At 46.7% G+C, this 17,452-nt stretch overlaps 1 protein-coding gene across 2 annotated transcripts in view; it reads left to right on the forward strand.

The window, feature by feature from the left end:
* Positions 1–17,452, forward strand: part of LOC116968297 (androgen-dependent TFPI-regulating protein-like) — a 96,474-nt gene that overhangs the window by 66,788 nt on the left and 12,234 nt on the right. For both annotated transcript variants that reach the window (XM_033015019.1, XM_033015027.1), the window contains exons 3-4: positions 8,042–8,158; positions 10,021–10,122. In XM_033015019.1, coding sequence (XP_032870910.1) covers positions 8,042–8,158; positions 10,021–10,122 — 219 coding nt within the window. The remainder of the gene's footprint in view (positions 1–8,041; positions 8,159–10,020; positions 10,123–17,452) is intronic.

The following is a 17,452-nucleotide window of genomic DNA, read 5'->3' on the forward strand; positions in this document are numbered from 1 at the left end:
CATGGAGTTATGGAGATTGATGAAGGTGGGCCAGCGAATGTTGTCCAAGTGAACTCAACTCGGTCATTTTGCAATTCAGCGGCACATTCTGATCTCTTTTGTTCACAGTTCACAGTTTTCAACAAAGATTTCTTCGAGCGTGTTGTAGAGCAGAGAGATCTAGGACTACGTAAATAATTCCTTTAAAATGGTGGTGGTCAAGGAATAGGTGACATTTCGAGTCGTGACCCTTCTTCAGACAGAGGGTTTTGACCTGGAACGTCACCTATTTGTTTTCTCCAGAGATGCTGCCTGACCTGCTGAGTACTCCACCATTTTGTGTCTATCTTCAGTGTAAACCAGCATCTACAGTTCCTTCCTACATAGTTGGACTGCTTATAAGACTTGTCCCACCCCTGTCATTCCTTCATCTCCGCTCCCGTCCGGCAGAAAGCAGAAAGCGCGCACTACCAGACACAGGAACAGCTTCCTCCACTCTATTATCAGGCTTCTGAACGGTCCTTCCATAAGCTAGGATAATGTCTGATTCACTTCTGCCCAATTGCGGACATTAGACTTTGTCTCTGGAACTGATGCGCTACAATGCTGAGAACTACATTCTGCACTCTGTCCCATTGCTCCATCTACTGTATTTGAGTTTAGCTTAGAAACATAGAAAAATAGGTGCAGGAGTAGGCCATTCTGCCCTTCGAGCCAGCACCGCCATTCAATATGATGATGGCTGATCATCTAAAATCAGTACACCGTTCCTAATTTTTCCCATATCCCTTGACTCCTTTAGCCCTAAGAGAGAAATCTGACACTCTCTTGAAAACATCCAGTGAATTAGCCTCCACTGCCTTCTGTGGCAGAGAATTCCACAGATTCACAACACTCTGGGTGAAGAAGTTCTTCCACATCTCAGTCCTAAATGGCCTACCACTTATTGTTAAACTGTGACCGCTGGTTCTGGACTCCCCAACATCTGGGACATTTTTCGAGCATCTAACCTGTCCAATCCTTTAAGAAATTTGTATGGTTCTATAAGATCCCTTCTCGTCCTAAATTCAAGTGAATACAAGCCCAGTCAACCCATTCTTTCATCATATGTCAGTCCCGCCATCCCGGGATTTAACCTGATGAACCTACGCTGCACTCCCTCAATAGCAAGAATGTCCTTCCTCAAATTTGGAGACCAAAATCGCACACAATACTGCAGGTGTGGTCTCATCAGGGCCCTTTACAACTGCAGTAGGACATCCTTGCTCCTAATTCAAATCATCTCGCAATGAAGGCCAACATGCCATTAGCTTTCTTCACTGCCTGCTGTACCTGCATGTTTACTTTCAGTGACTGATGTACAGGCACACCCAGGTCTCGTTGCACCCCCCCTTTTCCTAATCTGATGCCATTCAGATAATAATCTGCCTTCTTGTTCTTGTCACCAAAGTGGAGAACCTCACATTTATCCACATTATACTGCATCTGCCCACTCACCCAACCTATCCAATTCACCCTGCAACCTCATAGCATCCTCCTCGCAGCTCACACTGCCAACCAGCTTTGAGTCATCCGCAAACATGGAGATGTCAGACTTAATTCTCTCGTCTAAAACATTAATATATATTGTAAATAACTGGGCTCCCAGCACCGAGCCTTGTGGCACCCCACTAGTCACTGCCAACCATTCTGAAAAGGACCTGTTAATTCCTACTCTTTGCTTCCTGTCTGCCAACCAGTTCTCTATCCATGTCAATACCCTACCCACAATACCATGTGCTCTAATTTTGCACACTAATCTCTTGTGTGGGACCTTGTCAAAGGCTTTTTGAAAGTCCAGATAGACCACATCCACTGGCTCTACCTTGTCCATTCTACTTGTTACATCCTCAAAAAATTCCAGAAGATTTGTCAAGCATGATAGAGAGAGTACAGAGGAGATTTACTAGAATGTTGCCTGGGTTTCAGCACCTAAGTTACAGAGAATGGTTGAACAAGTTAGGTCTTTATTCTTTGGAGCGCAGAAGGTTAAGGGGGGACTTGATAGAGGTCTTTAAAATGATGAGAGGGATAGACAGAGTTGACAGGGATAAGCTTTTCCCACTGAGAGTAGGGAAGATTCAAACAAGGGGACATGACTTGAGAATTAAGGGACAGAAGTTTAGGGGTAACATGAGGGGGAACTTCTTTACTCAGAGAGTGGTGGCTGTGTGGAATGAGCTTCCAGTGAAGGTGGTGGAGGCAGGTTCGTTTTTATCATTTAAAAATAAATTGGATAGTTATATGGACGGGAAAGGAATGGAGGGTTATGGTCTGAGCGCAGGTATATGGGACTAGGGGAGAATACGTGTTCGGCACGGACTAGAAGGGTCGAGATGGCCTGTTTCCGTGCTGTAATTGTTATATGTTATATATGTTAAATGATCCATGCTAACTTTGACTGATCCTGTCACTGCTTTCCAAATGCGCTGCTATAACATCTTTAATAATCGACTTAAGCAGCTTCCCCACTACCGATGTAAGGCTAACTGGTCCATAATTCCCCGTTTTCTCACTCCCTCCTTTCTGAAAAAGTGGAGTTACATTGGCTACCCTCCAGTCCACAGGAACTGATCCAGAGTCAAGAGAACATTGGAAAATGATCACCAATGCGTCCATGATTTCAAGGGCCACCTCCTTGAGTACTCTGGGATGCATACCATCAGGCCCTGGGGATTTATTTGCCTTCAGTCCCAACAGTTAACCTAACACGATTTCCTGACTAATATGGATTGCCTTCAGTTCCTCTCTTTCTGCCATTTCCTTGTTTCCCATTATAAATTCACCTGTCTCTGACTGTAAGAGACCTACATTCGTCTTCACTAATCTTTTCCTTTTTACAATTGCATTGAATTTATGTATAGTATTATCTGTTCTGATTGGATAGCATCCAAAACATAGCTTTTCAGAGATTCATTGTGATCATGGCTGATCGTCCCCAATCAATAACCCGTGCCTGCCCTCTCCCCATATCCCTTGATTCCACTAGCCCCTACAGCTCTATCTAATTCTCTCTTAAATCCATCCAGTGACTTGGCCTTCACTGCCCTCTGTGGCAGGGAATTCCACAAATTCACAACTCTCTGGGTGAAAAGGTTTTTTCTCACCTCAGTCTTAAATGACTTTTATTCCAAGACTGTGGCCCCTGGTTCAGGATTCGCCCAACATTGGGAAATTTTTTCCTGCATCTTGCTTGTCCAGTCCTTTAATAATTGTATATGTTTCTATAAGGTATCCCCTCACCCCATTGAGATAATAATCTGACCCTTGTTTTTGCCGCCAAACTGGATAACCTCACATTTATCTATATTATACTGCATCTGCCACACATCTGCCCACTCACTCAACTTGTCCAGGTCACCCTGCAACCTCCTAACACCCTCTTCACAGTTCACACTGCTACCCAGCCATGTGTCATCTGCAAACTTGCTAGTGTTGCTCCTAATTCCCTCTTCCAAATCATTAATATATATGGTAAACAGTTGCGGCCCCAACACCGAGCTTTGCGGCACTCCACTCGCCACTGCCTGCCATTCTGAAAAGGACCCGTTCACACCTACTCTTTGCTTCCGGTCTGCCAACCAATTTTCTATCCATGTCAACACCCTACCCACAATTTCATGTGCTCTAATTTTAGTCACCAGTCTCCCGTGTGGGACCTTATCAAAGGCTTTCTGAAAGTCTAGATACACTACCTCCACTGGCACCCCTTCATACATTTTACTTGTCACGTCCTCAAAAAATTCCAGAAGATTAGTCAAGCATGATTTTCCTTTCATAAATCCATGTTGACTTGGACTAATCCTTTTACTGCTATCCAAATGCCCCATTATTACCTCTTTAATAATTGACTCCAGCATCTTTCCCACCACCGGTCAGGCTAACTGGTCTGTAATTCCCCGTTTTCTCTCTCTCGCTCCTTTCTTGAAAAGTGGGATAACATTAGCTATCCTCCAATCCACAGGAACTGATCCTGAATCAATCGAACATTGGAAAATAATCACCAATGCGTCCACTATTTCTATGCAGTCCATCAGGCCCCGGGGATTTACAAAGGACATTTATTATCACATACACCAATTGGTGTAGTGAAATTTGACTTGCCATACAGCACACAGATAAAGATAAGACACAACATTAAAGAATTTAACAATAAACATAAAAACATCCCCCCACAATCGTGCCACTGTGATGGAAGGCACAAAGTCCAGTCCCCATCCCCATGTCCACCCATAGTCGTGCCTATTGAGGCCACCGCAGTCGCCGCTACGGCAGCCCGATGTTCCAGGCCGTTCTCGCCGGGTGATGGTGCTCCGGCATCGGGAGAATCCTCTCAGCGGCTTGAGACACCTGGAACGGCCGCTTCCTTACTGGAGACCGTGGAGCTCCACCACTGGCAATCTCGGCGAGAGATCCCAGGCTCCCTATGTTAAAGTCAGCGCCGCCGCCCGCAGCTGGCCCCTCTACAGACCCCCAGCTCCGTGATGTTCACCTGCGGTCTCAGCATTCCAGAGCTCCAGCGCGGTGATCCGGGCAAAGCATCGCCCGCTCCGCGATAGCGCTCCAGCGCTGTGCCGCCGCCTAAGCCGTGGTTCTGGGTGGTCCCCTCAGGAAACGCCGCTCCAGACCCATTGGTAGGCTGCGAAGACGGGTCGTAAATGCTGCCCGGAGAAAAGCCGCTTCTCCGACCAGGTAGGGACCAGGAAAAGCAGTTTTCCCATACCCCCCCCCCCAACCCTCCACATTAAAAAGAACAGACCTCCAAACAAAACACTTTTTAACACACTAAAAATAAAAGAAAGAAGTGAACAGACAGACAGCTGCAGGCTGGGCAGCCATACCCAACTAGACGGCGCCCCCTATCTTCCTTCAGTCCCATTAGCCGACCCAATACTATTTCTCGCCTAATGAAAATTTATTTCAGTTCCTCTACCCCCTTGGATCCTCTGTCCTCCAGTACATCTGGGAGATTGTTTGTGTCTTCCTTAGTGAAGACAGATCCGAAGTACCTGTTCAACTCTTCTGCCACTTCCTTGTTCCCCATAATAATTTCACCCGTGTCTGCCTTCAAGGGACCCACATTTGACTTTGCTACTCTTTTTCCTTTAACATATCTAAAGCAGCTTTTACTGTCCTTCTTTATATTCCTGGCCAGCTTCCCCTCGTACTTCATCTTTTCAGCCCGTATTGCCCGTTTTGATTCCTTCTGTTGTCCTATGAAAGTTTCCCAATCCTCTGGCTTCTGTCTACTCTTTGCTGTGTTATACATCTTTTCTTTGTTAGATTATCCTGTGGACTCTCCATATGATTCAGTGTATGAGTGTGTGGGATTGATCTGTGGACACACCCAGACCTCAGTACTCACTGAGTCCACGCCGACCAGCGTTGCGATAGCACCTGCATTAGTCTAACTTCAGCAGGAACCAGCATCTGCAGTTCCTTTCTACAGATCTTTCAGCAGATGCTTTGGAAACTAGAGATCTTTATTCAGGGTGCCTTGCCCAGCTTCCATGTTCCTTTCCCACGGCATTTGTTTCTGAAGGTCATTTGTATCATTGCATTTAATGTGCAGCTGTTTCATTCAGTGATGGTGGAAAGGTTCCAATCCGGCCACAATGGACCGTAAACCCTATGCATATTTGGAAAAACTTTGAAGACTAAAGAGTGTCCTACTTTCCAGTAACATGTTTACTGCCACAATTGAGCACTGCCTTTGTTTGTGCGAGGAGAAAGGATTAATGTAAACGCATTGAGCCTCATTTTTCCACACTCAAATCTTCCCATCTCCATGCACAAAAATCATCTCAATGGTCCATTGAGAACCAAAGGGTGGATGAAGATTCAATTTGATAACAGTTTCAACAATTTGTATCGGCCATCATGAATGATTGCCAGTTGCATTCTTCAACTAGCAAGAACATCTCTAATATATCTACTATCTGTTTAGTTTAGTTTAGAGATTCAGCACAGAAACAGGACCTTCTGCCCACGGAGTCCGCACCGACCATGATCCCCGCATATTCACGCTATCCTACACACACTGGGGACACTTTACAATTCTTCCAAAGCCAATTAACCTACAAACCTGTACGTCTGTGGAGTGTGGGAGGAAACCAAATATCTCTGCGAAATCCCCACGCGGGTCACGGGGAGAACGTGCAAACTACTTACAGACAGCACCCATAGTCGGGATCGAACCCGGGTCTCCAGCGCTGTAAGGCAGCAACTCTACCGCTGTGCCACCGGTCAGTTTAGTTTATTGTCACGTGTACCGAGGAACCGCCCAATCTGCAATATATTTAATACACAAGCGTTTAGCCAGGGTAGGTGAATCGAGAACCAGGGGTCTGATGAAGGGTCTTGACCCGAAATGTCACCTATTCCTTTTCTCCAAAGATGTTGCCCCTGACCTGCTGTGTTATTCCAGCATTTTAGACAATAGACAATAGGTGCAGGAGTAGGCCATTCGGCCCTTTGAGCCAGCACCGCCATTTATGAGATCATGGCTGATTATCCCCAATCAGTACCCCGTTCCTGCCTTCTCCCATATCCCCTGACTCCACTATCTTTAAGAGCCCTATCTAGCTCTCTCTTGAAAGCATCCAGAGAACCGGCTTCCACCGCCCTCTGAAGCAGAAAATTCCACAGACTCACAACTCTCTGTGAGCAAAAGTGTTTCCTCACCTCCGTTCTAAATGGCTTACCCCTTATTCTTAAACTGTGGCCCCTGGTTCTGGACTCTCCCAACATCGGGAACATGTTTCCAGCCTCTAGCGTGTCCAAACCCTTAATAATCTTATATGTTTCAATAAGATCCCCTCTCATCGTTCTAAACTACAGAATGTAGAAGCCCAGCCGCTCCATTCTCTCAGCATATGACAGTCCCGCCATTCTGGGAATTAACCTTGTAAACCTACGCTGCACTCCCTCAATAGCAAGTATGTCCTTCCTCAAATTAGGGGACCAAAACTGCACACAATACTCCAGGTGTGGTCTCACTGGGCCCTGTACAACTGCAGAAGGACCTCTTTGCTCTTATACTCAACTACTCTTGTTATGAAGGCCAACATGCCATTCGCTTTCTTCACTGCCTGCTGTACCTGCATGCTTACTTTCATTGACTGATGTACAAGGACCCCCAGATCCCATTGTACTTCACTTTTCCCAACTTGACACCATTTAGATAATAATCTGCCTTCCTGATTTTGCTACCAAAGTGGATAACCTCGCGTTTATTCACATTAAACTGCATCTGCCATGCATCTGCCCACTCATCCAACCTGTCCAAGTCACCCTGCATTCTCATAGCATCCTCCTCACAGTTCACACTGCCACCCAGCTTTGTGTCATCTGCAAATTTGCTAATGTTAATTTGAATCCCTTCATCTAAATCGTTGATGTATATTGTAAATAGCTGCGGTCCCAGCACCGAGCCTTGTGGTACCCCACTAGTCACTGCCTGCCATTCTTAAAGGGACCCGTTAATCCCTACTCTTTGTTCCCTGTCTGCCAACTAATTTTCTATCCATGTCAGCACTCTACCACCAATACCATGTGCCCTAATTTTGCCCACTAATCTCCTTTGTGGGACCTTATCAAATGCTTTCTGAAAGTCCAGGTACACTACATCCACTGGCTCTCCTTTGTCCATTTTCCTAGTTACGTCCTCATAAAATTCCAGAAGATTAGTCAAGCAAGATTTCCCCTAATTGTGGATGATCAGTCATGACCACATTGAATGGCGGTGCTGGCTTGAAGGGCCGAATAGCCTACTCCTGCATCTATTGTCTATTGAAACCCTCAAATCCAGACAGCATTCGTGTAAATCCCCTATGCACATGTCTCCAAAGCCTCCACATCTTTCCCGTAATGGGACAGCCAGAACTGCATGCAAGGATCCACATGCGGCCTAGCTAAGGTCCTGTAGAGCTGCATCATGACTTCCTGAGCTGCATCATGACGTCCTGTATCTCTAAACTTTCTCGAACCAAACTAAAACAATATTCCTGTCATTGTTCTCTAGTTTCTGCAGATGATTTTCAACGGGCTGTGCATCCTGTCAGACATACAGAAACAGGCATCATGGATTCTCTGTCTAAGAGACCTCTTCTTCTCTGTTCTGGTTTTCCCTGTTGGTACTGTAAGTATTAACTATTTACATCTCTCTGAAATTACCATAGGTCAACAAAATGTGTGGTAGAAATAAGGAACTGCAATTGCTGGTTCGCACAAAGGGTCTCAAAGTGCTGGAGTAATTCAGCAGGTCAGGGGTTGATAATCATAGGAGCAGAATTAGGCCATTCAGCCCATCGACTCCATTCTGCCTTTAATCATGTCTGATCCATCCTTTCCTCCAAACCCCATCTTGCTGCCATCTAGATCTCTCGTGCTGCAGAGGAAAGAGGCAAAATACTTTGTGTTGAAGTAAAACTTGCCGTATACCTTATTGAAATCTGCCGGGACTTATTGTACATGAAAATTGAAGTTACTCTGCAGGATAAAGGAACAGAGGTCTTACTGTTGTTCTGAAACAAAGTAAGAAGATGCATTAAAGTCATTGAGAGGCAGAGGGCTGTGTGGTTTCAGAGGGGGAAATACATGGTTAGGTCGTGGGGTAGAAATCGCATTGTAATCATTGTTTTAGTTTAATTACTTAGATACATAAATAGATAAACATAGATACATAGACAATTGGCTTCAGGCAGGCAGGGGACAGACATTATTTAATTTGCCTTAGTGTTTGGCGGGGGCAACAGGACCTGTTCATGGGCTGTTCCGTTCAATGTTCTATAAACTAATACAGGTCGACCACCGACTGCTGTCCCGGCCCCCATCAATCTGGACAAAGTCCCTCCCTCTCCGCAAGTACCAGAGACATGGAATCAAGTAGGGGATCAGAGTAATGCCCGTGTCCCACTTAGGAAACCTGAACGGAAACCTCTGGGGACTTTGCGCCCCACCCAAGGTTTCCGTGCGGTTCCCGGAGGTTGCAGGTAGTGGAAGCAGGTAGGGAGACTGACAAAAACCTCCGGGAACCGCACGGAAACCTTGGGTGGTGCGCAAAGTCTCCAGAGGTTTCCGTTCTGGTTTCCTAAGTGGGACAGGGGCATAAGGAACTCAAGAACCAGAGGACATTTATTATCACATGCACCAATTGGTACAGTGAGTGGTACAGGTGAGGCGGACATGATTTAATCGGAACTTGAGGGGCAACTTTTTCACGCACAGGGTGGTAGGTGTATGAAAGGAGCTGCCAGAGGAGGTAGTTGAGAGACATTTAGACAGGTACTTGGTTGAGAGGGATATCGGCCAAACGCAGGCAGGTGGGGCTGGTGTAGATGGGACAACGGGATATTTTTAAGGCAGTGATAGATTCTTGTTTAGTACAGTTGTCTGGGAAAACGGGGAGAAGGCAGGAGAATAGGGTTAGGAGGGAGAGATAGATCAGCCATGATTGAATGGCGGAGTAGACTGGATGGGCCGAATGGCCTAATACTGCTCCTCTCACCTCTGACCTTATGTTGGTTGGTGTGGGCAGGTTAGGGCGAAGGTCCTGTTTCCACGCTGTATGACTCTATGACCCTACCCACGAGAATGTGGTGCCGAGGCTGGTTGAGGCGGCCAAACCCAACCTCATTGGGACTTCCACGGCCAATCGGCGGGTTGAATTTATCCCCTGCTGCCAGGGCTCTGGAACTCCGGCACAGCCAGAGCCGGCAGGTTGGTTCTCATAGCCAAGGCCGACTCTGTGGGCCGGTGTCTCGGCTCGCCCAAGGCCGTGACCTCTGTTGGTCTGGCAAAACGCAGGATATGGCAAGGTCTCTGGAACCAAGGGTGCCAGAATGTTGCTGGTGGACCTGTACAATCTGATGCTACCAGGGTACTGAATGGGGATGATCAGCCATGATCACATTGAATGGCGGTGCTGGCTCGAACTCCTGCACGTATTGTCTGTTGCCTATTGCTATCAGAACATTAAAATGTTGTTGTTGTCCTTTTCAGTTCGTTGTCGCATCTTTCTGGATTTTATTTACGCTCGACAGATCACTGGTGTATCCTGAAGCCCTTGATAAATTCATTCCTTTGTGGGTCAACCATGCTGTGGTAAGTGGGAGCATTTAACCAAGAATAACATCAGTAAAAAGATAGACTGACTTCATCCATTTCACCACTAACTTTCATCCGGCTGCTGAGTTACTCCAGCATTTTGTGTCTACCTACGATTTAAACCAGCATCTGCAGTTCTTTCTTAGACTTCGGCCCACTGAGTCGGCACCGACCAGCAATCATCCCATACGCTAACATTGTCTTACACACTAAGGATAATTTACAATATTTACCAAAGACTTAATTAAATTCATAAGTTCTAGGACCAGAATAAGGTCATTCGGCCCATCAAGTCTACTCTGCCATTCAATCATGGCTGATCTATCTCTCCCACCTAACCCCATTCTCCTGCCTTCCCCCCATAAACTCTGACAACCGTACTAATGAAGAACCTGTCCATCCCCAATAACAGCAAAGAGTAGGAGTAAACGGGTCCTTTTCAGAATGGCAGGCAGTGACTAGTGGGGAACCGCAAGGCTCAGTGCTGGGTCCCCAGCTATTTACAATATATATTAATGTGATTTGGATGAGGGAATTGAATGCAACATCTCCAAGTTTGCAGATGACACGAAGCTGGGGGGCAGTGTTAGCTGTGAGGAGGATGCTAGGAGGCTGCAAGGTGACTTGGATAGGTTGGGCGAGGGGGCAAATGCATGGCAGATGCAGTATAATGTGGATGATACTTTTTTTTTCAACTTTTTTATTTTTTTTAATATGTTTTAAAGTATGTTTTTAATGTTTCTTTGTGTGTTTTGTGTGGGGGGGGGTGAGGGGGAAACCGTTTCGGCCGCCTCCTCCATGGAGAGGCGACTTTTTCCAGGTCGCCTCCCCCGTGGCCTAACAGCAAGGATCGGCGCGGCCTTTCCCGGAGACGCGCCCGGGGCTTCAGCGGCGGGCGCAGCGTGGACTCTTGGCGTGGAGCGGGCGATCCCTCGCTGGAGGGGAGCTCTCCGTTTCGCTGGCCCGGGCCAGCCGGCAGCCTGAAGCCGCGGTCTGCACAGCTCCAGCAGGCGCGGCGTCTACAGCCCGGGATCCCTCGTGGGGGACCCGGGGGAAGAAGAAGCCATCACTGCCGGCCCACGGCCAACTTCTACCGCGGGCGCGGTGGCGACTTACCATCACCCCTGGAGGGGAGCTTCGACCGCCGGCCCTGCTGTCTGCGGTGCTTCTGGCTGCGGCGCGGCGGGAACTTTAAACTTTAAATCTCGACCGCCGGCCTGCGGCCTACACCAACTTAAAGCTGCGGTCCTCGGTGGGGAAGAGCCGACTCTGGACTTACCTGGACTTGTACCTTGTCCTTTTACCATCTGGACGCCCGCATCAACGGCTGCGGAGGGTTGAGGTCCCGACCACGGGGAAAATGGAGGAGGACTGGCCAAATTGTGTGCAAAACACCACAGTGATGAATGCTGTGGTGGATGTTTGTGTTAAATTTTTATTGTGTTTTTGTGTGTGTTCTTTATAATTGTGCCGCTGCTGACATATTCATTTCACTTGCACTTTATGTGCAATGTGACAAATAAACCGTATTGTATTGTATTGAATGTGAGATCCACTTTGGTGGCAGGAAAAGGAAAGTAGACTATTATCTGAATGGTGGCCGATTAGGAAAAGGGGAGATGCAACGAGACCTGGGTGTCATGGTACACCAGTCATTGAAAGTAGGCATGCTGGTGCAGCAGGCAGTGAAGAAAGCGAATGGTATGTTAGCATTCATAGCAAAAGGATTTGAGTATAGGAGCAGGGAGTTTCTACTGCAGTTGTTCAGGGCCTTGGTGAGACCACACCTGGAGTATTATGTACAGTTTTGGTCTCCTAATCTGAGGAAAGACATTCTTGCCATAGAGGGAGTACAGAGAAGGTTCACCAGACTGATTCCTGGGATGGCAGGACTTTTATATGAAGAAAGACTGGATAGACTTGGCTTGTACTCGCTAGAATTTAGAAGATTGAGGGGGGATCTTATAGAAAGTTACAAAATTCTTAGGGGGTTGGACAGGCTAGATGCAGGAAGATTGTTCCCGATGTTGGGGAAGTCCAGAACAAGGGGTCACAGTTTAAGGATTAGGGGGAAGTCTTTTAGGACCGAGATGAGAAAAACATTTTTCACACAGAGAGTAGTGAATCTGTGGAATTCTCTGCCACAGAAGGTAGTTGAGGCCAGTTCATTGGCTATATTTAAAAGGGAGTTAGATGTGGCCCTTGTGGCTAAAGGGATCAGGGGGTATGGAGAGAAGGCAGGTACAGGATACTGAGTTGGATGATTAGCCATGATCATATTGAATGGCGGTGCAGGCTCGAAGGGCCGAATGGCCTACGCCTGCACATATTTTCTATGTTTCTATGTTTCCAACATAACCTCCCAACTTCTGAAGAAGTTCCGACCCGAAATGTCACCTATTCCTTTTCACCAGAGATGCTGCCTTTCACGCTGAGTTACTCCAGCATTTTGAGTCTTTCTTCACTAGATAGAAAGTATAATATTATTATTTGAAACCAAAGTGTTTTCCACATCATACTACACCTAATGTGCAAGATTTTACATTTTGATTGAACATACAGTATGGAAACAGGCCCTTCGGCCCACCAAGTCCATGCTGACCATCGATCACCAGTTCATAATCGTAATAATATATAGTAATAATAACATTATCACACTTTTGCATCCACTCCCTACACACTTGGGAAAATTTACAGTGGCCAATTAACTTACAACTCTTCTCAATACAATACAATACAATACAATACAATACAATACAATACAATTCAATTTATTTGTCATTTGGACCCCTTGAGGTCCAAACGAAATGTCGTTTCTGCAGCCATACATTACAAACAAATAGACCCAAGACACAACACAGTTTACACAAACATCCATCACATCGTTGTGATGGAAGGCAAAAAAACTTATCTCTCCACTGTACTCTCCCCCCCGATGTCAGAGTCAGAGTCAAAGTCAAAGCCCCCGGCTGGCGATGGCGATTGTCCCGCGGCCATTAAAGCCACGCCGGGTGATGCAAGGTCGCGCACCGGGTCTTGGTGTTAGAGCCCCCGGCGTGCGCTCGCAAAGTCCCGCGGCCATTCCAAGCCGCGCGGGGCGATGGTGTAAGGCCCCGCTCAGGTGCTCATCAACCCCGCAACTCGGGCGGGAGAAGTCGCCGTTGCGGAAGCCCCGAAAAGCGGTCACCCAGCAGGGACCCGCGGGCTCCCGGTGCCGCCGTCCGCCAAACCCGCAGTTGCAGCCTCCGAAACTCCGGGGGTCGGGTGGCAGCAGCGCTCCACCACCGCTCCACCCGCTCCGGACTCGGCCAGCCCCGTGACGGTGAGTAGTCGGCAGCTCTGCAGCTGGAACCCCAGGTCGTTCCTGTTGGAGGCCGCTCCACGTTGCAGCCCCAACGACAACGGAGACCCGACAAAGAAAAGGTCGGGTCTCCCGTGCAGGGGAAAGATTTTAAAGTTACCCCCTCCCCCCCACACCACCCCCACCCCCCCACCCCCACACACATACCCCCAAAAAAAAATAACAAAAACTACATAAAAACGAGACAAAAAATAATAAAACACAGACGGACTGCAGAGGCCGCTGCTGACGAGAGTCGCGCCGCCCAAAGGGATGTAAGCCAGCATCTGTAGTTCCTTCACACACATCCCAACTTCTATGCTCAGTTCCCTGACTGATAAAATTAGCATACCAGTTCATTTCCCAGTTCAGTTTAGTTTATTGTCATGTGTACAGTGAAAGGCTTTTGTTGCGTGCTATCCAGTCAGCGGAAAGACTATACATGATTACAACAGAGCCATTTTACAGTGTATAGATACATGATAAGGGAATAACGTTTAGTGCAAGGTAAAGCCAGCAAAGTCCAATCAAAGATAGTCTGCGGGTCACCAATGAGGTAGATAGTAGTTCAGCACCGCTCTCTGGTTGTGGTAGGATGGTTCAGTTGCCTGATAACAGCTGGGAAGAAACTGTCCCTGAATCTGGAGGTGTGCGTTTTCACACTTCTGTACCTCATGCATGATGGGAGAGGGGAGACCAGGGAGTGACCGGGGTGAGACTGGTCCTTGATGATGCTGCTGGCCTTGCCGAGGCAGCGTGAGGTGTAGATGGAGTCAATGGAAGGGAGGTTGGTTTGTGTGATGGTCTGGGCTGCGTCCACAATTCACTCCAATTTCTTGCGGTCTTGGATGAAGCTGTTCCCAAACCGTGCTGTGATGCTTCCCGATAAAATGCTTTCTACGGCGCATCTGTAGAAGTTGGTGAGAGTTGTAGGGAACATGCCGAACTTCCTAAGCCTTCTAAGGAAGTAGAGGCGTCGGTGTGCTTCACCTTTCCCATAGTACGATGACTAAAACTGGGGTGGGAGATTGCAACGTTCACCTGGTCCACCCTGTTTCGACTACTGCAAGCAACCCGACATGCACAAACAAGATCAAATAGAACAAGTTGACCCACAACTGAACATAATGACCAAACACTGAACACAATGCTTCCACTGTAGCTTCACCAGCACCTTATACAACTGTCACATTTTATTTCATGTTGGTGCCAAGCATATGTAAGACCATCAGCAGACACTCTGCAGACTACATTCTCAAGAGATTGATTCACCTCTGATCCGTGACTTTCCATGAATTTCAACATGTTTTCATGTTCTGACCAAATATCCAAATTAAAATGTAATGGTTCTTCTGAGAAACAAAACAGTTTGGGAGCTGTTTTGCAATGACGCCATGAACAGGCAATTAGACAGGGACAGCAACTCTTTGAAACTGTTTTGTGTGGGACTGCATCAAGTATATTAACCGTGAAAGGTCACAAATGCCTGATTTCTTCAGGCAGATGTTCTGGTGATTGAAGATTCATCTTCAACTGCACAGTGGCACAGTGGCACAGCGATACAGTGGCTGCCTTATGATCACAGCGCCAGAGACACCGGTTCTCCCCGTGACCTCACGGGTTTTCCCCAAGATCTTCGGTTTCCGCCCACACTCCAAAGACATAGAAACATAGAAAAATAGAAATTAGGTGCAGGAGTAGGCCATTCGGCCCTTCGAGTCTGCACCGCCATTCAATATGATCATGGCTGATCATCCAACTCAGTATCCTGTACCTGCCTTCTCTCCATACCCCCTGATCCCTTTAGCCATAAGGGCCACATCTAACCCCCTCTTAAATATAGCCAATGAACTGGCCTCAACTACCTTCTGTGGCAGAGAGTTCCACAGATTCACCACTCTCTGTGTGAAAAATGTTTTTCGCATCTCGGTCCTAAAAGATTTCCCCGTTATCCTAAAACTGTGACCCCTTGTTCTGGACTTCCCCAACATCGGGAACAATCTTCCTGCATCTAGCCTGTCCAACCCCTTAAGAATTTTGTAAGTTTCGATAAGATCCCCCCTCAATCTTCTAAATTCTAGCGAGTACAAGCCAAGTCATCCAGTCTTTCTTCATATGAAAGTCCTGACATCCCAGCAATCAGTCTGGTGAACCTTCTCTGCACTCCCTCTATGGCAAGAATGTCTTTTCTCAGATTAGGAGACCAAAACTGTACGCAATACTCCAGGTGTCGCTGTACAACTGCAGTAGAACCTCCCTGCTCCTATACTCAAATCCTTTTGCTATGAATGCTAACATACCATTCGCTTTCTTCACTGCCTGCTTCACCTGCATGCCTACTTTCAATGACTGGTGTACCATGACACCCAGGTCTCGTTGCATCTCCCCTTTTCCTAAGTGGCCACCATTCAGATAATAGTCTACTTTCCTGTTTTTGCCACCAAAGTGGATAACCTCACATTTATCCACATTATACTGCATCTGCCATGCATTTGCCCACTCACCCAGCCTATCCAAGTCACCTTGCAGCCTCCTAGCATCCTCCTCACAGCTAACGCTGCCCCCCAGCTTCGTGTCATCCGCAAACCTGGAGATGTTGCATTCAATTCCCTCGTCCAAATTATTCATATATATTGTAAATAGCTGGGGTCCCAGCACTGAGCCTTGCGGTACCCCACTAGTCACTGCCTGCCATTGTGAAAAGGACCCGTTTACTCCTACTCTTTGCTTCCTGTCTGCCAGCCAGTTCTCTATCCACATCAATACTGAACCCCCAATACCGTGTGCTTTAAGTTTGTATACTAATCTAATTATGTAGGACCTTGTCGAAAGCCTTCTGAAAGTCCAGATATAACACATCCACTGGTTCTCCCTTATCCACTCTACTAATTACATCCTCGAAAAATTCTATAAGATTCGTCAGACATGATTTACCTTTCATAAATCCATGCTGACTTTGCCCAATGATTTCACCACTTTCCAAATGTGCTGCTATCCCATCTTTAATAACTGATTCTAGCAGTTTCCCCACTACTGACGTTAGACTAACTGGTCTGTAATTCCCCGTTTTCTCTTTCCCTCCCTTTTTAAAAAATGGGGTTACATTAGCTACCATCCAATCCTCAGGAACTACTCCAGAATCTAAAGAGTTTTGAAAAATTATCACTAATGCCTCCACTATTTCTGCAGCTACTTCCTTAAGTACTCTGGGATGCAGCCTATCTGGCCCTGGGGATTTATCGGCCAGATGGCACAATGGGTTAAGTGTTCGGCTGGCAACCGGAAGGTAGTTGGTTCGAATCCCGCTTAGAGTGCATACTGTCGTTGTGTCCTTGGGCAAGACACTTCACCCACCTTTGCCTGTGTGTGTCCTTGGGCAAGACATTTCACCCATCTTTGCCTGTGTGTGTGAATGTAATTATGTGAAGCACTTTGGGGTCAATGCAAGTTGACTAAAAATGTGCTATATAAATAAAGAAATTTAATTTAATTTAATCCATTCAATTTATCTAACACCACTTCCTGGCTAACCTGGATTTCACTCAGTTCCTCCATCTCATTTGACCCCCGGTCCCCTGCTATTTCCGGCAGATTATTTATGTCTTCCTTAGTGAAGACAGAACCAAAGTAGCTATTCAATTTGTCTTTGTTCCCCATGATCAATTCACCTGTTTCTGACTGCAAGGGACCTACATTTGTTTAACTAATCTTTTTCTCTTCACATATCTATAAAAACTTTTGCAGTCAGTTTTTATGTTCCCTGCCAGTTTTCTTTCATAATCTATTTTCCCTTTCCTAATTAAGCCCTTTGTCCTCCTCTGCTGGACTCTGAATTTCTCCCAGTCCTCTGGTAGGCTGCTTTTTCTGGCTAATTTGTATGCTTCATCTTTTGTTTTGATACTATCCCTGATTTCCCTTGTTATCCACGGATGCACTACCTTCCCTGATTTATTCTTTTGCCAAACTGGGATGGACAATTGTTGTAGT

Source organism: Amblyraja radiata, chromosome 2 (assembly GCF_010909765.2).
Source record: "Amblyraja radiata isolate CabotCenter1 chromosome 2, sAmbRad1.1.pri, whole genome shotgun sequence".
NCBI classification, from domain to species: Eukaryota; Metazoa; Chordata; class Chondrichthyes; order Rajiformes; family Rajidae; genus Amblyraja; species Amblyraja radiata.